Raw genomic sequence first — 22,549 nt, 5'->3', positions numbered from 1 at the left:
CCAGATCTGTCCCTTAGGGAATGGTAACAATAGTTAGCAGTTTCTGAGTATCTGCTGTGAGCCATACCCTGTGCTTGATACCTTAATCTTTAACTCTTAAAACAACTCTGTGAAGTATGTGGTGTTACACTGTTTCTAATACGGAAGGGATAGAAGTTCAGAGAAGTAAAATACCGTTCTGAAGCCCTAAGTGGTGGAAACTTGATCTTTCTGATTCCAAAGCCTGTGCCTCTCGTATTAGATAGAGTAACCCACAAAATAAAAAGTCAGGATTAAAGATTGAAATTATTTTATCTCTTTGTGAACATGGTGTATGTGAAAGTGCCCACCATAATGCTTGGACCTTAGGCACTCAATAAATGTTGATTATAACCTCATTATTTGCATCTTTTCGTGATTCCTTGAGGAAAGGGCTAAAAGATCCTAGGATCCCCAAGGAAGAACTCACTAATCATATGGCCTTAGGAAGTTACTTCTTCCTTTTGGGCCTAGGAAGTGACTTCTCCCTTCTGGGCCCTCATTTGCAAATCTATTAAATTGGGAGGGAGGTGAACTTTTATTTATTTATAATTTATACCCTGCTGCTGCTTGCAAGTATTTGAGATGGCCACATGTACAAGACAGAAATAATGCGTACAATAAAATGAAGGTTGATTGAGGAATAGGGAGTTAAAGCAGGTGATCTTTGAGGTCCGTTCCAAATTCTGAGCTTGAAATCTCTTCTCTCATAGACTGAGTCCAATCTAATTTCCTACTTGAATTCCATGCACCCCAACCTGCTAGTAGACAAAGGACCACTCTTCTTCCTCCCCTACCAACCTTGAGCTTCCAACCTCCCTAAAATGCTTTTTCTCTGAGGTACTCCTTGGGAACAAGTTTTCTGTTATACTGATTATCTGGAATGGACTCTGTTCTTTCTTGTCTACACATTGATATAAAGAGTTAATTTTGTCCTTGCTTTGTTTCAAACAAGTCAGGACTCTATGTTGGCTTCCACCTCTTCTCTTGGGGATTGTTACTTCAAAATGCCGAAGAGTCCCAAAAGGTTTACCCTGTGTCTGGTTCTAATATTTTCACTTATCCCCTTTTTTTTGTAAAAAATTCCTTAGGCTCTTTGTTAGTTCACTACACCTTCGTGGCCACATTCCTTTGAGAGTAGTGAATATTGGTCCTTTTCTGTAGATATTGAATGTAGAGATTGGGATTTACATCAGCAGATTTAAGTCTGTGGCAGAGTTGAGATTGCCACACACCTAAGTCTCCTGATTTTGTACTCTAATCACACTCGCTCCTATGAAAGAGTGTTTTAGCTGCTTGAGCATTGTGATACAGTACTGAGTAAAGACTGAGAAATCATAAATTCTAAATATTATTTAGGAACTGGACTTTGGCCTTAAAGCAGAGAGATATACAGGTTAGTGCCTAAGTACAGTGTCAGAGTACAGAACGATTAGTACTTATATAATCTTTGATTCTCTTTCATCTCTGAAATGAAGAAAACAGTAGCTTTTTCATCTGAATGATGATTATAAAGAGTTCAGAGAATCAGCCAAAAAGTTTTGACAACACCCTTATCCTTTATAACCTCTCTCATATCTCAGTAATGATCTGTTGATCCAAGAACAAGTAAAACAAGACTTTTAACATTGGCTTTTATTTGTTTACATAGTGTGGAATGTTATGGCCCATTATAAACTGAAGAACTTTTTTCCTTAGTAGGAAAGGACTGACCAGAGTAGGATTCATGACTTTATAATGCTCTTAGAGTTTTCAAAATCAAGATTAGCCTTTAAAAGTTTATTTTTAAGAGTTTCCTCTTCCCCTCCTCCCCACAAAATTTAGCATCAATGTAGCAGAGATAGGTTTTTGTCAGATTGTGCAAGGAGGCATTTTACCTTATATGCAAGAATATCTTGACAAGTATGACATATTATATTAGTGCAAGGTATTGAATGAACTCCGTGGAAAGTGCTGCAGAAGCATTGAATGTCTGAAAATCTGGTTCTCTTTTCCTATTATTAACATACCACCTGACCTTGAATAGAGGACGTGACTACCTCATATCTTGACAGCTACACAGCCTATTGTTGTATTTTTTTCTTTGTCCAGATTTCTTTGCTTTTCTCTTTTTTCTTTCTTTTTTTTTTTTTGTCTTCTATTTATGGTTTAAAGAAATACAAAATGTGATTTGAGAGAAAAATGTTTACTTAAAGGTTGTGCTAATTCGGTAACAGCTCTCTGCTATGAAAATCTTTGGGGGAAAAACTGACTTGCAGAGATTTCATAATTGGTTAGGTTTTATTGAATGCCAAAGTACTGAATCATGCTTTTAAGGAGGGATCTTCGAATAGGTAACTTTGAATCCCATTCTATTTTCTGTTTGTAAATTCAGCTCCCTCTTGGTATTATTTAATTTTGGATTTTTTACTGTCTGGCTTATGAAGCTAGGACAAGTTATTAATATTTTTAAGAATATAGACAATATGATTGTGGTGGTGATGCATATTACAGGTTCAGTGAACCAGAAGGTACTGTTGTATAAACAGTTATTTTGTTTTGGTAAATAAAACAGTGACTTTAACAAATTTATTTTTCCCCCCCTAGATTTACCAACAGCATGAATCAAGAAAAGTTAGCCAAACTTCAGGCTCAGGTCCGGATAGGGGGCAAGGTGAGTGTGGCATAAGAAAAACTGATAGGAGAATGTATTATTACCAGATAGTGTCATTATTTTGGATTTGTGGTCATTGAAAATCTAAAATCTTTTAAACAATCAAGATTAAACCACATTCCAATTTGAAAATAATTTGTCTAGATCTAAAATAGTTAATTAGAAGATCTCTCTCTCTGATGGTGCAATTGAAATAGCCACCTTTGAGTCTTCTTAACATCTGGTGGTTATATGAGATGAACAAGTTAACCAACCTTATTAAGCTTCCATTTTCGCACCTGCAAAACAAAAGTAATCCTATATAAGATGCTTCTAAAGATAGAGTAATATTTCTAAAACACCTAAAACGGTGTCTGGCACAGACTAAACACTTAATAAATGACAGCTATTATGTTAGACTCACCCTCAGGGCATCCCAGATATTAAGGTTATCTTGACTGGATGCCCCTACTGCTTCAGTTAGGTGTACAATGGGGCATGCTTAAGTTGATGGTACATTGTTCATTGCTAGGTTTTCCTCCCAAATTCCTACCTATTTGTCTATGTTGGTGAATATGAACATAAGCATTCTTTTCCCATGTACTTTGAAGCCTCAGGATGATCTAATTCTGAACACTGAAAATCTTTGATTCCCTTCAGCTCCAGTCTCAGGCTCAAGGAGAATATTCTGCCTTTATCTCTGCCCAATACAATCTTTGTAAAAGGAAAAGCATGAATAGTATTTACCTCAGACCTAGGGAGGGGGTAGGTAGGACACTATGTAGCAGCCCCACTGTGTCATTTACTTTGATGATAACCACAGTTTCTGGGGATGGGGACAGGAGAGGGGGGATGGGGAGAAGCAACTAGTACTTTCTCCTTCTTTCATAGTGATACAGTTATATGACTCTGGAGTCATATTAACACATTCCTATAACCAAAATACTACTAGTCACATTGTAGCAGCAAGTGTAATGTAATGTACCAATGCAAAAACTAGGAATATTCAGGAACCATAGAATATACCTGTAAGAACTTGATGCAGCACATCACTATTATATATTTTAAACCAGATAGTTAGCACATTCATTCAGCTGGTTTATTGAGAATGTACCGTGGGCCAAGCACACAGTACATAAATAAGTCAAGGTTTCCTGCTCTTGACACAGTTCAGCTTGGAAGAGAGACATACAATTCCACTACAGAATAGTAAATGTTAAAATGAAGTACAAGGTGCTCCTGCCTAGGAGAGATAAGGACATCATCACTGAGCTGAGATTTGAAGAATAAACAAGAACAGGTGCAAGGATAAGTGGGTAGGGTGAAGGGGGGATTGTCGTTCTCACACATGCAAAGGCCCATAGGATGCTGAGATAGCATGGTGCTTAATGGAACAGCTTGCTTTAGTTTGTTATAGCTAGAGTTTAGAGTAAATAATGGATAAAGTATGGTAGCAAATGAAACAACCAGGTAATTTAGGGTTAGATCATAGTTTTGTATGCCATACTAGGGAGATTCAGATTTTATCCTATAGGCAAGAACAACAGTAAACTACTGTAGAATTTTAAGAAGGAAATAACAGTCATTTTAAAAGGTAGCTGCCAGCATTGTGGAAAATGAAATAAAACAAGTTTGGCATAGAGGAGAACAATCGAGAAGCTACTGCTGTAGTATGTGGGACACAAATTCAGGGACTGGATATGACACAATTTAATGACCAATAGAATATGGGGGATGAACGGGTGAGAGGATTCTGGGATGACGTCCAAATTTCTGGTTTTAGAGCTACAAAACTTAGGAAATATAAGAAGAGTAGTTTGGTGGACTGATAAGCTTTTAGGCATGTTGACTTTGAGGTGCGTGAGGATCATTTGAGTTGTATCCAGCAAGAATTGAGCTATCCCTGAGTCAGGAACACATCATAAATAAATGGCCATCTATGTAAAGAGTCACTCTTAGTTCATCCTTTAACTGGATTTCATTACAACCTCTGCTGCTACCCACAGGACTCTCTTCTACTCCCACCAGAGTTGCTGAGACTGAGGCTCCTGCCTACTCTCTATAAGCCTGATTGCCTGAGTAATACTGCAGGAGCTACCCAGAGATTGAAACCTCCTTTCCTTTTTCTTTACTCCTGCCAGGTCTCAGAAAGATTTAGGCCTCAAGATATAGACTGCTCTTGGCAGTGTTTCAGCCTTGCTTTAGGTTACATTTTTTTAAATTGGCTCAGGAATTTAATTCATTGTTTTAAATAGTTTTTCAATGGAAAAAATGTATTTAGAGTTTCAAAGTATCCATTTAGAAATGAACTTTTCCTATCTCAGTAAATAGTATAATTTTCAACCTATTTGCTCAGGTCAAAATTCTAAACATCATTCTAGATTCCTTTTTTCCCTCATACCCCATATCCAGTCCATCAGCAAGTCCTGTTGGTTCTTCTGACAGTCTGAGCTCTCACCACCTCCACTACCACAACCCTCATTTCTCATCAGGACTGCTACAGTAGCTTCCTGATTGATTTCATTATAGTTCATTTTCCACAGCAACCTCAGTCATCTTTTAAAATTATAAATCAGATCCAGTCATTTTCATGCTTAAAACCTTCCAATGGCTTCCTATTGCAATTGGAATAAAGTCCAACTCCTGCCCATGGGATTCTAGGCCACATGATCTGGCCCTTACCGATCTTTCTGATTTCATTTTCCTCCTCCTTTCCCATTGTTTACTCTGCTTTAGCCATACTGGCCTACTTTCTCTAGAAATAAAAGGTTCATTCTTGTTTCATTCTGCTTGGATCACTCTTCCCCTAGGTCTTCCCATGGATCTCAGCTCATACATCACCTCTTCAGAGGGGCCTTCCCTGAACATTGTAATAAAGTAGTGCTTTACCCCCATCTGATATTCTTGTCACTATGTTATTTTTTTTCTTAATACCCTTGTCCTGTTTGAAATGATGTAATTTGTTTATATGTTTATTGACTTTTCCTTCACACTGTAATGTGTGCTCCTTGAAGTAAGAACTTGATCTTTTTCATTCCTGGGTTCTAGGACTCTAGAACACTCACATAATAGGCATTTGACTCTTTTTTTTTTTTTTTTTTTTTTTGCGGTACGCGGGCCTCTCACTGTTGTGGCCTCTCCCGTTGCGGAGCACAGGCTCCAGACACTCAGGCTCAGCGGCCATGGCTCACGGGCCTAGCTGCTCTGCGGCATGTGGGATCTTCCCGGACCGGGGCACGAACCCGTGTCCCCTGCATCGGCAGGCGGACTCTCAACCACTGTGCCACCAGGGAAGCCCTTTGACTCTTAATTATGTCATAATCTCCAAAGTTTCGAAATATCTTTAGACTTTATTGTCAGGGGGTGGTAGGCACTGTTAAAGAAAGCATTCCTTATAATGTTTGAAAGTTGATATAAAGCACACTAAATTATCTTGAAATTATAAATTATTTTTTATTAGAAACAATTTTTTTATTAGAAACATATTTTCTTGAAACAATGTTAAAATGATAAAGGCTGGATATTGGAAAGAGTAAGAACAATTGGCTAGAAACTGACCTTCAAAAATCTAGGTTAGGCTGACAGTCTTATTAATCATCTAATCATTCATTAGACTTCATTATGTCATTACTGTGTGTGGCACCACCTCACTATTGAGTCGAAGTTGGCAGTTTCTTGAGTGAATATTATGAATATTATGTTAGAATATTAGAATATTATGTAAAGGAAGACAAGTGATTGCAGTTGTCAAATGCATGGCACGCTAACACTTCTGTTTGGTTATCTTTCAGGGTACAGCGCGCAGAAAGAAGAAGGTGGTACATAGAACAGCTACAGCTGATGACAAAAAACTTCAGAGTTCTCTAAAAAAACTGGCTGTGAATAATATAGCTGGTATTGAAGAGGTATGGTCACTTAGTAAATTGTTATGTGGACAAGTAGCACATTCACAGATAATTAACCACACTTTCAAATGTAAAATATCAGCTTAGATGAATCCGGTATTGTCTTTCTGAAGGACTATAGCTATTGAATTTGCTTATTGTATAAATTGGATGATTGTCAAAAAAAAATGATTTTAGTAGACAGTTAAGGGATTCATTATACTTTTCAGACTCAAAGTATTTGCATATATGTCAAAATTATGGAACCGCTCTTGAATTTTAATGTAGAATAAGATTTTTTTCTAATGATACAGAAATAAAGAAACCCAAAGATTTTTTCCAGTAGGATGAACTTTTTTCCCATACACAGTCTCTCAAAGCGTTACCTCAGCCAAGCTCTAGCAATAGCTTTACATGAATTGGATTTCTTATTAGACCTCTTTCAAAAATTATTCATTAAATTTTTAAATTATTTTATTATATTTTGATAATACTACTTTTCTCAAATCTGAAACCAAAGATTGATGTTATTTCAAAAGGTACTTAAGAAAAATTATAATAACATCAACTGTGATTTGTTACCATCTAGACCTACTTCTACCTAATGATTCCATTTCTGATAGTAACCAATGTTAAAATTTTCACTGCCATCAGTTAGATTTCATTATGTCATTACTTCGTGTGGCACCACCTCACAATTTTTAGTAGATTATTAATGGACATGTGCTGTGAAACATAGATCAGAAACAATGTGGTGATGGGGATTACTATTAAAGAAATAGCAGAGTACCAAAAAAAAGGCAGTGAAATGGCAAAGTGCTACATATTCCTTCAACCATGCATATGTGAGTGAATGAACACATCGTTTAAATCTGCTTTGTACTTTCAAAGTCAATATACTGATAAAACAGTAGGAAATGTGAGCCACATGTATCTTTTTTCCATTCAGCTTGATGTGGCTGTGCATTCTTACTCTGATAAATATTAGAACTTCATTTGCAAGTCTTGAAATTAAGCATTTAAAATGCTTTTTTTTTTCTGAGCTATTGAAAGCTTTTATATATTTTCATTGACCTAAAATAATTTTCAGAGAGATCATTCTCTATCTGGGGTATATTTGAGAAAAAGCAAATTTAAGCCTCTCTTTAAAAATCACAGCTTGACAGCTGCATAGCCCAGGGAGATCAGCTGGGTGCTTTGTGACCACCTAGAGAGGTGGGATAGGGAGGGTGGGAGGGAGGGAGACTCAAGAGGGAGGGGATATGGGGATATATGTATAGTATAGCTGATTTGCTTTGTTATACAGCAGAAACTAACACAACATTGTAAAGCAATTATACTCCAATAAAGATGTTTAAAAAAAAATCACAGCTTGATTAAAAAAAAGAGTAAGTTGTAATAATGGACATGAACTCTGATAATGTTAAGCCTAACCTACTTATAAGTGTTCAGGCAATCTTATATCTTTGCCTACCTTTCTACTCTCTGACTCCATGCCCACCCCTCCCCACCTCAACACTGTTGACATTTTGAACCAGATAATTCTTTACTGTGGGAACTGTCCTGTACATTGTAGGATGTTTGGCAGCATGCCTGGACTCTACCCACTAGATCCCCAGTTACAACAACCAAAAATGTCTCCAGACGTTATTGCATGTTCTCTGGGGGGCAAATCACCCTTGGTTGAAAACACTTCTTTAGAGAGAGGAAAAGATTGTATTTACACCTCCTTGAAGTATAGATTTTAACTGCATAATATTTCCAGGGGCATGCTTGTCTAAATGTTTGGTTTGTTCAAATTTGGAAGACTTTATGGTTCTTATAATTAATAAAACTTTTAGTGTTTTATAGTGAAATAAAAAGCCAGTCAGTTATCAGTCTTTGATCTCTTCAGAATATAATCGAACTAGTTATAATGGTGTGCTGAGGTCATGGTTTATTTGTCGTCGAAATTATAATAAATTTTTAATGGTAGTGAACATCTGCTGTATGCCAAGCATTTTGCTAGGCAGTGATTCATAAGATATTATTCATAGTCTCTGTCGTTTAGAGCTTAAAATCTAGTGTGGAAACTAATTAGACAGCTAGACAGATAAACAAATATATGTTATCCATTTCAGCTTCACAGTGTCTCATGGTTGGTTGTTACTGGTTACAGATAAGAAAGCTGAGACTTAGAGAGTCAGGTATCTGCCCAAGATCACATAGCTAGTAAGTGCTGAATTCCAGATTTGAACTAAGTATGTCAAAACCAGAGCTCATTTTATTCATTGATTTATCCTGCTTTGGTCTTTTTAGTTATACTTTCTTATACTCACTATTGGCCTTTTCCTCTCCTCCTGCCCCTCCTTCCTCTCTGTTCTTCCAAACTCCCCCCAAAGAAAGGGACAGTACCTGCCTTATATCCTGTATTATCGAGCACCTGTCATGTTCAGTTCATTACTTAACATTATAGATAAAAGAAATCCCCATCAGTATTTCCAAGGACATTGCTTTTTCTACTTTTTCAGGTATTAAAGTAGGTGTTATTTCCTCCCAGAAGCCTTCCTGGTAGCACACATACACATTTATGCAAAGAAGGGTTAGACGCCTTTCCTGTGTGCCTCCATAATGCCCTGTATTTAATTTTATTATAGCATGTATTAAACTATATTATTAATTCTTTTTTGTTGGTATTGCCAGTGCAGTTTTGTTTGGAGACACATATCTCCAAAACGTCACACAGAAAATTAATGGTACATAATAGGCATGTACATGCTCTTGTTGCACTCCCACCCCCCCGTGTGTGTGTGTGTGTGTGTGTGTGTGTGTGTGTGTGTGTGATGTCTTCCAACCCTCACAGACTAGTTGTACAGAGAAAATATGCATAAAGAAAATTAACACTGTAAGATAACAGCTGTAACATTCTGAATGTTTGAAACTAAAATGGGAAGGTTTGCTTTCTTCCTTTCCCTCTTTCTAAAATTGATTTTTTGAGAACGAAGATATTTGGTACTTTATATAACACTTTGCAGATCTAAAATAATTTTGTTTAGGCATATCTAGTGTACTGTATAATCTGGCTTGCCTCAAACATTATGTTTTGTGTTACTATAATTAAAGCAGAATTTTTTTCATTTTTTTTAAGAAAATTATGACACACGCTTGGTTTAAAACAGCTTCTAGGAGGAAAAAAGAAACTACTACATTAAATGTATACATGAAAACGTGTGCAGTTTTCCGAAACATTAAGATATGAAAAAATATATACATCTTAGAATAGAAGAAACGATTATTTTACAATTTCGTTATTTTTAACTTGGGATGTTTTCAGCTTTTTTCAAAGTGCTGAACTCTGGAAGATACTATCTTTTTGGGTATTGGCAGTTTAAGGAAAGCAGATAAAAACATTTGAAAAGAGAAGATACCATTACCATTGTTGTAAAGCAAAAATAATATTACTATGTTTTCTGTACTTTGACCTTCAAAACATCAAACCAATAGAAAGTACTTGGTTTGGTGGGTTGGAACAGAGAGATCAGAGTTGGGTTTCAAAAACTTATTGAATGCACTTTTGCTAAGTAAAATTTTATTTTATTTTATTTCATTTCATTTTTTTGCGGTACTCGGGCTTCTCACTGTTGTGGCCTCTCCCATTGCGGAGCACAGGCTCCGGACGCACAGGCTTAGCGGCCATGGCTCACGGGCCCAACCGCTCCGCGGGATGTGGGATCTTCCCGGACCGGGGCACGAACCCGCGTCCCCCGCATCAGCAGGCAGACTCTCAACCACTGCGCCACCAGGGAAGCCCTGCCAAGTAAAATTTTAATCTTAGTTTCTAGGCTGTCAGTATCAGTAATTTTTTTCCCCTTCTAAAGCTTAATTTATGTCCTCTTCAAATACTTAAAAACTAAAGGACTGTTTGAATTAAGAGAGGCTTCTCTGGACTTTTATATGTTCCCTAGTTTGTTAATTTGGGGTAATAAATTCAATCATATGTAGATTTCTTTTACCTGTTACCAAAGACAGAAATCCAAAGCTGTCAAAAAGGGGCAGGGGAGGGCTTCCCTGGTGGCGCAGTGGTTGGGGGTCCGCCTGCCGATGCAGGGGACGCGGGTTCGTGCCCTGGGTCCGGGAGGATCCCACATGACGCGGAGCGGCTGGGCCCGTGAGCCGTGGCCGCTGAGCCTGTGCATCCGGAGCCTGTGCTCAGCAGCGGGAGAGGCCACAGCAGTGAGAGGCCCGCATACCGCAAAAAAAAAAAAAAAAAAAGGGCGGGGGGCAGGAGAGTGTCAGAGACTGTTTCATACAAAAAAGCCAAGTAAATACCGGGTTTTAGGAAGAAATTCCTATGTGAACTCTGAGAGTATAATCCAGAACTAAATTTCTGAAAATGTTTTATGTTCTCTGACATTTGAAGATATTTGGATGTGCTTCTTACTTGGTAATCTAGTTGACTGTAGTGACCGTGTTGTCACCTTTCTTCTCCTGATGATAACATGCATCTATCAAAAGTAGGATCTGGGGCTTCCCTGGTGGCGCAGTGGTTGAGAGTCCGCCTGCCGATGCAGGGAACACGGGTTCGTGCCCCAGTCCGGGAAGATCCCACATGCCGCGGAGCTGCTGGGCCCGTGAGCCATGGCCGCTGAGCCTGTGCGTCCGGAGCCTGTGCTCCACAACGGGAGAGGCCACAACAGTGAGAGGCCTGAGTACCGCAAAAAAAAAAAAAAAAAGGTAGAATCTGTTTCATTTCCCAGAGATAATTGATTTCATCAGATGTATTTAATAAGAAATGTCACCAAAAATCTGCTTCTCTGGTTCAGATGGTCTAGTTGTTTCACAGAGTTTCACTATTATATTCAGAGGACAGCTTCTATCTTAACTAAGGTATGATTCTGTCTCCATGAAACCTTCCCTATCTTTCCAGGCATAATTCATCAACACTTTATCTGTACTTCCACTGCCCTTAGCTCTGCTATAATGTGTTTATTATTACAACCTCATATTGTAGGGTATGATTACTTATTAACCAAGTAGTCTGTTTGCAGTAGATTGTAAGAATCTTGACAGTAGGAACTGTGTTTATTCATCATTTATAATCTATAGCATGCTGACTCCCATGATGAGTTTGTTTGGGGCCTGTTAAGTTTAAGCAATACTGATTATTCTAGGTGGAATTGTTTTGCAAGAAGTTAGCCATAGAGAGCTGGCGCTCAGGAAAAAGCTTAGGGCTGGGAATTTAAATTTTGTAATTGTACACGTAAGTTTTACTGTTTATATTTTCCTCTTCTTGGCTCTTATTTTTCTTGAACCAGTTATACAGAAGGAGAACCTAAAGTTATTTGTTGACCCTTACTGCGGTTCCTTCTTCCTCCAGCTAGAGCCTCAGATGTCAATGGGTGTACAGCTCTTAGTACAGGAGAGTAAAAGAGAAACACTGTGTACCATTCAACTTATTATCACACAGCAGTCTTACATTCTTTAAATATCCTGCTTTTTTTGTTTTTTGTTTTTTTCCCTGTTTTTGTGTGTGTGGTAAAATAAACATAACATAAAATTTGCCTTTTTTTTCCCTTTATGCAGAGCTTTTTTTTTGGCTTTGTTGGTTCTTCGTTGCTGCACGTGGGCTTTCTCTAGTTGCAGCGAGCAGGGTCTCTTCATTGCGGTGCGCGGGCTTCTCACTACAGTGGCTTCTCTTGTTGCACAGCGCGGGCTCCAGGTGCATGGGCTTCGGTAGTTATGGCTCGCAGGATCTAGAGCACAGTCTTAGTAGTTGTGGCACACAGGCTTAGTTGCTCTGCAGCTTGTGGGATCTTCCCAGACCAGGAATCGGACCCATGTCCCCTGCATTGGCAGGCGGATTCTTAAACACTGCACCACCAGGGAAGTCCCAGATCTTTTTTCTTTTTTAACGATTTTTTAAATTGAAGTATATATGGGACTTCCCTGGCGGTCCAGTGGTTAGGACTCTGTGCTTCCACTGGTCGGGGAACTAAGATCCCGCAAGCCGCGTGGCATGGCCAAAAAAAAAAAAATACAAGAAGTGTTCTGCCTACGTTTTCCTCTAAGAGTTTTATAGTATTTGGTCTTATGTTTAGGTCTTTAATCCATTTTGAGTTTATTTTTATATATGCTGTTAGAGAATGTTTTTATTTCATTCTTTTACATGTAACTGTCCAGTTTTCCGTGCTCAAGTTATTGAAGAGACTGTCTTTTCTCCGTTGTATCTTGTCTCCTTTGTCATAGATTAATTGACCATAAATGCGTATCTTTATTTCTGGGCTTTCTGTTCTGTTCTATTGATCTATGTGTCTGTTTCCATGCCAGTCTCATACTGTTTTATTGCTCTAGCTTTGTAATATAGTCTGAAATCAAGGAGCATGATTCCTCCAGCTCCATTCTTCTTTTTCAAGATCGTTTTGGCTTTTCAGGATCTTTTGTGTTTCCATACAAATTTTAAAATTTTTTGTTCCAATTCCATGAAAACTGCTATTGGTAATGTGATAGAGATTGCATTGAATCTGTAGATTGCCTTGGGTGGTATGGTCATTTTAACAATTATGATTCTTCCAATCCAAGAACATGGTATGTCTTTCTATCTGTTTTTTTTCGTTTTCAGTTTCTTTCATCAGCGTCTTAATAATTTTCGGAGTACAGGTCTTTTGCCTCCCTAGGGAGGTCTCTATTCCTAGGTATTTTATTCTTTTTGATACAAAAGTAAGTGGGATTGTTTCCTTAATTTCTCTTTCTGCTATTTTGATGTTAGTGTATAGAAATGCAGCAGATTTCTGTGCATTAATTTTGTATTCTGCAACTTTACCAAATTCATTGATGAGCTCTAGTAATTTTTTGGTGGCATGTTTAGGATTTTCTATGTATAGTATCATGTAATCTGAAAACAGTGACAGTTTTATTACTTCTTTTCTAATTTGGATTCTTTTTATTTCTTTTTCTTCTCTGATTGCTGTGGCTAGGACTTCCAAAACTATGCTGAATAAAAATGGTGATAGTGGGCATCCTGTCTTGTTCCTGATCTTAGAGGAAATGCTTTCAGCTTTTCTCCATTGAGTATGATGTTAGCTGTGGGTTTGTCATATGTGGCCTTTATTATGTTGTGGTAAGTCCCCTCTATGCCCACATTCTGGAGAGTTTTCATCATAAATGGATGTTGAATTTTATCAGAAGCTTTTTTGGCATCTGTTGAGATGATCATATGCTTTTTTACTCTTCAGTTTGTTAATGTGGTGTATCACACTGATTGATTTGTGGATTCTGAAAAATCCTTTCATCCCTGGGATAAATCCTACTTGATCATGGTGTATGATCCTTTTAATGTATTGTTGGATTCAGGTGCTAGTATTTTGTTGACGATTTTGGCATCTAGGTTCATCATAGCGATATTGGCCTGTAATTTCCTTTTTTTGTGGTGTCTTTGTCTGGTTTTGGTATCAGGGTGATGGTGGCCTCATAGAATGAGTTCAGAAGTTTTCCTTCCTATGCAGTTGTTTTTTTTTTTTTTTCCTATGCAGTTTTTTGGAATAGTTTCAGAAGGGTATGTTTTAACTCTTCTCTAAATGTTTGATAGAATTCACCTGTGAAGCCATCTGGTCCTGGACTTCAGTTTACTGGGAGTTTTTAAATTACTGATTCAATTTCAGTACTGGTAATTGGACTCTTCACATTGTCTATTTTTTCCTGGTTCAGTCTTGGGAGATTGTACCTTTCTAAGAATTTGTCCATTTCTTCTAGGTTGTCCATTTTATTGGCATATTAGTTGCTTGTTGCCTCTTATGGCCCTTTGTGTTTCTGTGGTATTGGTTGTAACTTCTCCTTTTTCATTTCTGATTTTATTGATGTGAGCCCTCTTCCTTTTTTTCTTGCTGAGTCTGGCTAAAGGTTTATCAATTTTGTTTACCTTTTCAAAGAACCAGCTTTTAGTTTTATTGATCTTTTTTATTGTTTTCTTAGTCTCTGTTTCATTTATTTCTGCTTAGATCTTGATGATTTGTTTCGTTCTGCTGCCTTTGGGTTTTGTTTGTTCTTCTTTCTCTAGTTGCTTTAGGTGTAACGTTAGGTCATTTATTTGAGATTTTTCTTGTTTCCTGAGGTAAGCTTGTATCTCTATGAACTTCCCTCTTAGAACTGCTTTTGCTGCATCCCATAGGTTTTGGATTGTCATGTTTTCGTTTTCACATGTATCAAGGTATTTTTTGATTTCCTCTTTGCTTTCTTCAGGGATCCATTGATTGTTCAGTAGCATATTGTTTAGCCGCCATGTGTTTGTGTTTTTTGCAGTTTTTTTCCTTGTAGTTGATTTCTAACCTCATACTGTTGTGTTTGGGAAAGATGCTTGATATGATTTCAGTTTTCTTAAATTTACCGAGGCTTCCTTTGTAGCCCAGCATGTGATCTGTCCTGGAGAATGTTCCATGTACACTTGAAAAGAATATGTATTCTGCTGCTTTCAGATGGAATGCTCTATACATATTAAGTCCATCTGGTCTAATGTGTCACTTAAGGCCTGTGTTTCCTTATTGACTTTCTGTCTGGATGGTCTGTCCATTGATGTAAGTGGGGCGTTAAAATCCCCTACTATTATTGTGTTACTGTTGGTTTCTCTTTTATGTCTGTTAACGTTTGCCTTGTGTATTGAGGTGCTCTTATGTTGGGTACATATATATTTACAATTGTTATATCTTCTTGGATTGATCCTTTGATTGTTATGTAGTGTCCTTCTTGTCTCTTGTAACAGTCTTTATTTTAGAGTCTATTTTGTCTGACATAAGTATTGCTACTTCATCTTTCTTTTGATTTCCATTGGTGTGGAGTACCTCACTTTCAGTCTGCATGGGTCTCTTGATCTGAAGGGAGTCTCTTGTAGGCAGCATATATATGGGTCCTGTTTTTGTATTCATTCAGCCAGTCTGTGTCTTTTGGTTGGAGCATTCAGTCCGTTTACATTTAAGGTAATTATCAATATGTATGTTCCTGTTGCCATTTTGTTAATTGTTTTGGATTTGTTTTTGCAGGTATTTTCTTCCCCTTCTTTTGTTCTCTTCTCTTGTGATTTGATGGCTATCTTTAGTGTTATGTTTGGATTCCTTTTTCTTTTTTGTGTGTATATCTTTTATAGATTTTTGTTTTATGGTTACCATGAGCTTTTTGTATAACAGTCTGTATATTCATGCTTGTTTTAAGTTGCTCATCTCTTAATTTCAATGCATTTTAGATGCCCTGCATTTGTATTCTCCTACCCTCATGATTGTTGTTTTTGGTATTATATTTTATATCTAATTTTTTGTGTGTCCCTTAACTGCTTATTGTATAAACAGGTGATTTTACTACTTTTGTTTTTTAAACTCCCTACTAGCTTTGTGTGTGGATGATGTCGTGCTTTATTGTATGTTTGCCTTTACCAGCAAGCTTTTCCATTTTGTAATTCTCTTGTTTCTAGTTGTGACCTTTTCTTCTCTGCCTAGAGAAGTTCCTTCAACATTTGTTTTAAATCTGGTTTTGTGGTGCTGAATTCTTTTAGCTTTTGCTTGTCTGTAAAGCTTTTGATTTCTCCATCACATCTGAACCTCGAGAGCCTTGCTGAGTAGAGTATTCTTGGTTGTAGGTTTTTCTCTTTCATTGTTTTGAGTGTATCATCTCTCCCTTCTGGCATGCAGTTTCTCCTGAAAATTCAGCTGATAGCCTTATGGGAGTTCCCTCGTATGTTATTTGATGCTATTCTCTTGTTGCTTTTTATATATATATATATATATATATATATATATATATATATATATATATATATATATATAAATTTATTTATTTATTTATTTTTGGCTGTGTTGGGTCTTTGTTGCTGCCCGCGGGCTTTCTCTAGTCACAGTGAGCGGGGGCTACTCTTCGTTGTGGTGCGGGCTTCTCAGTGTGGTGGTTTCTCTTGTGGAACACAGGCTCTAGGCGCGCAGGCTTCAGTAGTTGTGGCTCATGGGCTCTAGAGTGCAGCCTCAGTAGTTGTGGCACACGGGCTTAGTTGCTCTGTGGCATGTAGGATCTTCCCAGAACAGGACTCGAACTCTGTGGCATGTAGGATCTTCATGCTCTGTGGCATGTAGGATCTTCCCAGAACAGGACTCGAACCCGTGTCCCCTGCATTGGCGGGTGGATTCTTAACCACTGCGCCACCAGGGAAGCTCCCTCTTGTTGCTTTTAATACTCTCTCTTCATCTTTAATTTTTGTCTTTTTTTTTTTTTTTTTTTTTGTGGTACGCGGGCCTCCTGTTGCGGAGCACAGGCTCTGGACGCGCAGGCTCAGCGGCCATGGCTCATGGGCCTAGCCACTCCGCGGCATGTGGGCTCTTCCCAGACCAGGGCACGAACCCGTGTCCCCTGCATCGGCAGGCGGACTCTCAACCACTGTGCCACCAGGGAAGCCCTAATTTTTGTCATTTTGATTACAGTATGTCTTAGTCTGTTCCTCTCTGGTTAATCCTGTATGGGACTGTCTGCTTCCTGGACTCGGGTAACTTTCCTTTCCCAGGTTAGGGAAGTTTTCAGCTATTATCTCTTCAAATATTTTGTCAGGACCTTTCTTTCTCTCTTCTCCTTCTGGGACCCCTATAATCTTACTATTAGTGTACTTGATGTTGTCCCAGAGATCTCTTAAACTGTCTTCATTTCTTCTCATTCTTTTTTCTGTTCAGCGGCAGTTATTTCCACTAGTCTGTCTTGCAACTCACTGATCCATTCTTCTGCCTCATTTAGTCTGCTATTGATTTCTTCTAGCTTATTTTTCATTTCAGTTATTGTCTTCTTCGATTCTGTTTGGTGGTTCTTTATATTTTCTAATTCTAAACTTCTCATTTCTTGCTCTGTGCATCCCTTCTCTCCTGAGTTCTTTGATCATTTTTACAACCATTACCCTGAACTCTTTTTTTGGGTAGACTGCTTATCTTCACGTCACTTAGTTCTTCTGGGATTTTACGTTGTTTAGTTCTTCTGGAATTTTACATCAGTTCTTCATTGTCTGAAACATATTCCTCTGATGTCTCATTTTATCTAAATTGCTATTTGTGTTTTTATGTATGTAGTAGGTTAATTATGTTTCTCGACCTTGGAGAAGTGGCCCTCTGTAGGAGACGTCATGTGCGTCCCAGCAGTGCACTCTCCTCTCATCACCCAAGGGCCAGAGGCCAGCTGGTCCCAGGGTAGTATCTGGCCTGTGTTTGCAGACTTGGTCTGCAGGCTGCAGAATTGTAGTGTTCTTGCTTCTGGTGTCTGCCCCCAGGTGGGCGAGGCTGGTCTAGAGACTTATGCAGGCTTCCAGGCGGGAGGGGCCAGTGCCTGCCCACTTGTGCGTGGAGTGGGGTCTTGGCCCTCTGGTGGGCAGGGACATGTCTAGAGGTGGCGTTGGGCTTAGGAAGTCTTTAGGCAGGCAGCATGTCTGCTGGTGGATGGGGCTGTGTTCATGCCTAGTTAGTTGTTTGGCCTGAGGCCTCCCGGTCCTGGAGCCTACAGGCTGTTGGGTGGGGCCAGGTCTTGGTGCCAAGATGTCAGCCTCCAGGAGAGCTCATGCAGATGAATGCTCCCTGATATGCCCACTGCTAGTGTCTGTGTCCCCAGGGTGAGGCATAGCTACTCCCCAACCCCTACCCCGCCTACCCAGGAGACTATCTCAGACCAGCAGGTTGGTCTGACCCAGGCACCTATCAGATTACTGCTTTTGCCCTTAGTCATGATGCACATGAGATTTTGTGTGCACCTTTTAAGACTGAAGTCTCTGTTCCCCCCAATCCTGTGGAGCTCCTGCAATAAAGTCCTGCTGGCCTTCAAAGCCAAATGGTCTAGGGGCTCTTCAGGGGGCCCAGTGTGGGGCTCAGAACCCTCACTTCTGTAGGAGAACCTCTATAATATAATTACTCTCCAGTCGCCCACCCAGTGGGTATGGGATTTGATTATATCTCAAGTGTGCCCCTCCTACATGTCTCGTTGTGGTTCCTTTTTTATGTCTTTAGTTACAGAAGATCTTTTCTGGTGGGTTCCAGTCTTTTTTATCAATGGTTGTTCTGTAGTTAGTTATGATGTTGCTTGTGAGAGGAAATGAGCTTAGGGGTCTTTCTACTCTGCCGTCTTGGCCTCTCTCAGTTCCCAATTTCCCCTTCTTTCTTTTTTTTTTCCTAGAGAATTCTCTTTTTTTTAATATTTATTTATTTGTCTTTTATTTTTGGCTGCATCGGATCTTTGTTGCAGCATGTGGGATCTTCATTGTGGCACGCAGGATCTTTTGTTGTGACACATGGGCTCTTCATTGCGTCTCACTGGCTTCTATCTAGTTGTAGTGTGTGGGTTTTCTCTCTCTAGTTGTGGTGTGTGGACTCTATAGTTGTGGCGCATGGGCTCCAGAGCATGTGGGCTCTGTAGTTTGTGGCACACATGCTCTGTAGCTGTGGCATGCGGGCTTAGTTGCCCGCGGCATGTGGAATCTTAGTTCCCCAACCAGGGATCGAACCCATGTCCCCTGTGTTGGAAGGCAGATTCTTTACCACTGGACCACCAGGGAAGTCCCTCCCCTTCTTTCTTCTAGAGATGATTTCACCTGTTATTCTGCTTCCTCTCCATCATCATTTCACTGATACTCTGCAGCGTTTGCCAAGACTTTCCTTAAAATTCTATGCTTTGCTTCTTGTCCTTTCTCCTACTTCATTGTGTCCTTATTTCCTTTGCTGTCTCCTTTGTTTTCCATCCCACTAAAACTATTATTTCCTCAAAATGTTGTCACTAGCATTCTTTATTTGCTCCATTAATAGTTCTCAAAATTGGTCTTGGGACCACTTTTTTCAGAACCATATAGGTTGCTTTTAAAAGTTCAGACTCATTGATCCACCAGAGAACTCCAGAATTAGATTCCCATTTTAACCAATTTTAAGTGTGCAATTCAGTGGCATTAATTACACTCACAATGTTATGCAACCACCACCATCATCTGTTTCCAAATTTTTCATCATCCCAAATAGAAACTCTGTACCCATTAAGCAATAACTCCCCATTCCCCTTTCCCCCAGCTTCTGATAATCTCTCTTACTTTCTGTCTCTGGATTTGCCTGTTGTAGATATTTCATGTAAGTCGAATCATGTAATAGTTGTCCTTTCATGTCTGGCTTACTTCACTTAGCATATTTTCAAGGTTCATCCATGTTTAGCATGTACCAGAACTTCACTCCTTTTATAGCTGACTAATATTCCATTCTATGGGTAATACCACATTTTATCCATTTGTTTATTGATGAACATCTTTTGTTTTTAAAATAGCTTCCACCCCTCCCCCATAAAAATACATTGTCATCATAGAAAGTTAAGGGTATGCAGAAAATATGAAAAAGATATTAGCATTCAGTCATAATTCCACTACAAAGAAATAACTACTATTAGTCTTATATTTCTTTCCTATCTTTATATGCATATATATTTAGTATATCTGAGACTACAGTTAGATGTACAATTTGGAATCCTTCCTTTTCCAAATAGTATTATATTATAAAAATTGTTTCATGTCATTAAAAAATTCTTCTTAATTATCAGTCTAAATGTCTACATGTATTCCAATATATGAACATACCATAATTTAACATTCTTTATTTATTATGCATTGTAATGCTTTGATAGTAAAGACTCACATGTTGGACTTTTATATACATAAATATTTATCTTCATCTCCAAGTTCCTTAAGACAGATTCTTGGAAATACAGTTGCTGACTGAAAGATCATGAACATTTTTAGAACTCTTCATCCATATTGCCAAATTGATTTTCAGAAAGGACATGCCGTTTTATGCTATCTACAGCATAGCTACAGAGAATCCATCTCATCAGACTCCTGCCACCAGAGCATAAGAGAAAATGATCCCAGCATATCATATAGTCTAATAATATCTGTTAGCTTTCACTTATATTAGTAATAATAGGTTATGCTTCATACTAGCCTTTAGATATAAGCAGGTGCTGAGCTTAAAAGGATTGAATGTGAAAGATACTGACTTATGGGAGTGTGTGCAAAGGCCATAATCCTCAAAATCTGACATCCTTTAGCCTTACACAATCCAGACACTTACGTGTCTTATTCTTAAAATGTCTGTTATTTCACCCCATTAAAATATAGCAGGAAGGCAATAAAAGATTAATTTCCTAATAAACATTTAAGTGCCACTACATACAGGAAGGAGTAGCAATAAAACTTGATTTTAAGACAGTTATGAACTGCAGCTAACTGGCCTAGTGGGGACTTTGAAACAAACAAACAAAAATTACATAGCATAAGAATTTAAACCCCCTCTCTGAACTGAGAGGGCAGTTAGTTACCGGCAAGAGCTGTGGAGTCAATCATAACTTTGTAAGCCTCCTTATAGCCATGAAAACTTATTGCTGTGTAGGAATAAAGCGAGCATCAGCTTTACCAGCTAGAAGGCTGCTATAGTTAATATATGTGCCCTACTCAAAGGCCAGCAAGGGCAGGGGTTGTTAAGGTTTTGATAAGTAGCGTAATTGGGCCACCCAGCAGTTGCCTGGAATGACCTAAAATAGCCCTCAATTCTATAGAGCAGTTGGGCTGATTCTGAAAGGGCAGAACAATAGGAAAAGTCAGGCCAAAAATACAGCCCAGGAGGTTCTGGGTATCTTCATTGAGGGCACTACTGGTGCTATTTCTAAACCTTAATATGACCCTTCATCTAGCATTTGGGGAAGTGAGATCTGACAGCATCCATGATTTTAGAATAAGTTTTATAGGAGGTGTTCATTCAGCAAATTTGAGTGACTGTTAGGTGCTGACAGTTGGGGGGATACTGTATCTCGTAAGGCAATGAATGGCCTCTGATCTCAAGGAGTTCACCTTCTAGTAAGGTCAAAGATTACAAACACAATTATACGACAAGATAATTCTATATAATATCAGTTTCCATGAAGTGCAGAAGGTGAATAAACCACCTTAAGTTTTCACAGAAAAAGAAGCATTTGACCCAAGTCTTGGATAAATGGGAACTTACAATGTGGAGAAGCAGAAAAGCGTTCTTCTAAACAGTGAAAACAGCATATGTAAGTGCACTATGCATGAGAGGACAAAGTATTTTCTGGTAACTACAAGACATGTCAGTATTAATTAGAGCAAAAAATAAGAGCAAGGGCATCTGGAGTTTTGGACTGGGGTCAAAAAAATGCCTCTTCGGGACTTCCCTGGTGGCACAGTGGTTAAGAATCTGACTGCCAATGCAGGGGATACGGGTTCGAGCCCTGGGCCAGGAAGATCCCACATGCCGCGGAGCAGCTAAGCCCGTGCGCCACAACTACTGAGCCTGAGTCTAGAGCCCTTGAGCCACAACTACTGAAACCCACGTGCCTAGAGCCCATGCTCTGCAACGAAGAGTAGCCCCCGCTCGCCGCAACTAGAGAAAGCTCACATGGCAATGAAGACCCAACACAACCAAAAATAAAAAATTTAAAAAAATTTTTAAATGCCTCTTCTTCCATAACTCAAGTAGCATTCTTTACCTGAGCTACCTGTTAAGTGGAAAAAACACTGACATAAATGGGATGCTTGATCGATTGAAAGAGGGACCTGAGTGCTGTTGTAGTAGCTAGTTTAATAGTCTTTGTTTATTTCTCTGCTCCTTGTTATTATACTGTATATAGATTGTATGATTTACGTAGACCAAACAGCAGTAAAATCACTGGGGGGAAGTGAAGTCTTCATATGAAATGCATACAATTTGCTTTGTGAATTTAACAAATTCCTTATCCCTCCTTTTGCCTCTAAAAGAGTTGGGAAGTGTCTAACTGATCTTGCTCAGCCCAACAATTAATCCTTTGATAGTTCTAATAGCCTGTATCTAGGAGCCTTGTATAACCATGTCATTTGCTCAGTAGAGGGGAAGGAATGTTAGATAGAAATAAAATATTCTGGCCTTTTTAACTTCTAGTATTTCATTCTCTCTATTCTAAAACTAAACTCTCCACCCGATTCTGGACCTTTCTGTTCATGAAGCTACATCTTTTA

The 22,549-nt window shown here is 38.7% G+C and overlaps 1 protein-coding gene across 2 annotated transcripts in view; it reads left to right on the top strand.

Annotated features, from left to right (window-relative positions):
• The window catches only part of BTF3L4 (basic transcription factor 3 like 4), a 36,630-nt gene that overhangs the window by 748 nt on the left and 13,333 nt on the right, over positions 1 to 22,549 (top strand). Inside the window, exons 2-3 of one of the 2 annotated variants that reach the window (XM_060140079.1) lie at positions 2,605 to 2,671; positions 6,442 to 6,555. In XM_060140079.1, the coding sequence (XP_059996062.1) occupies positions 2,618 to 2,671; positions 6,442 to 6,555 (168 nt within the window). In that variant the 5' untranslated portion in view covers positions 2,605 to 2,617. Of the gene's footprint in view, positions 1 to 2,604; positions 2,672 to 6,441; positions 6,556 to 22,549 lie in introns of those variants that run through there. The other variant, XM_060140080.1, reaches the window with a different exon arrangement.

The sequence above is a fragment of the Lagenorhynchus albirostris genome, chromosome 2 (assembly GCF_949774975.1).
Source record: "Lagenorhynchus albirostris chromosome 2, mLagAlb1.1, whole genome shotgun sequence".
NCBI lineage: Eukaryota > Metazoa > Chordata > Mammalia > Artiodactyla > Delphinidae > Lagenorhynchus > Lagenorhynchus albirostris.
The sequence above is the reverse complement of the archived record's forward strand: the minus strand, read 5'-3'. Positions and strand labels throughout refer to the sequence as shown.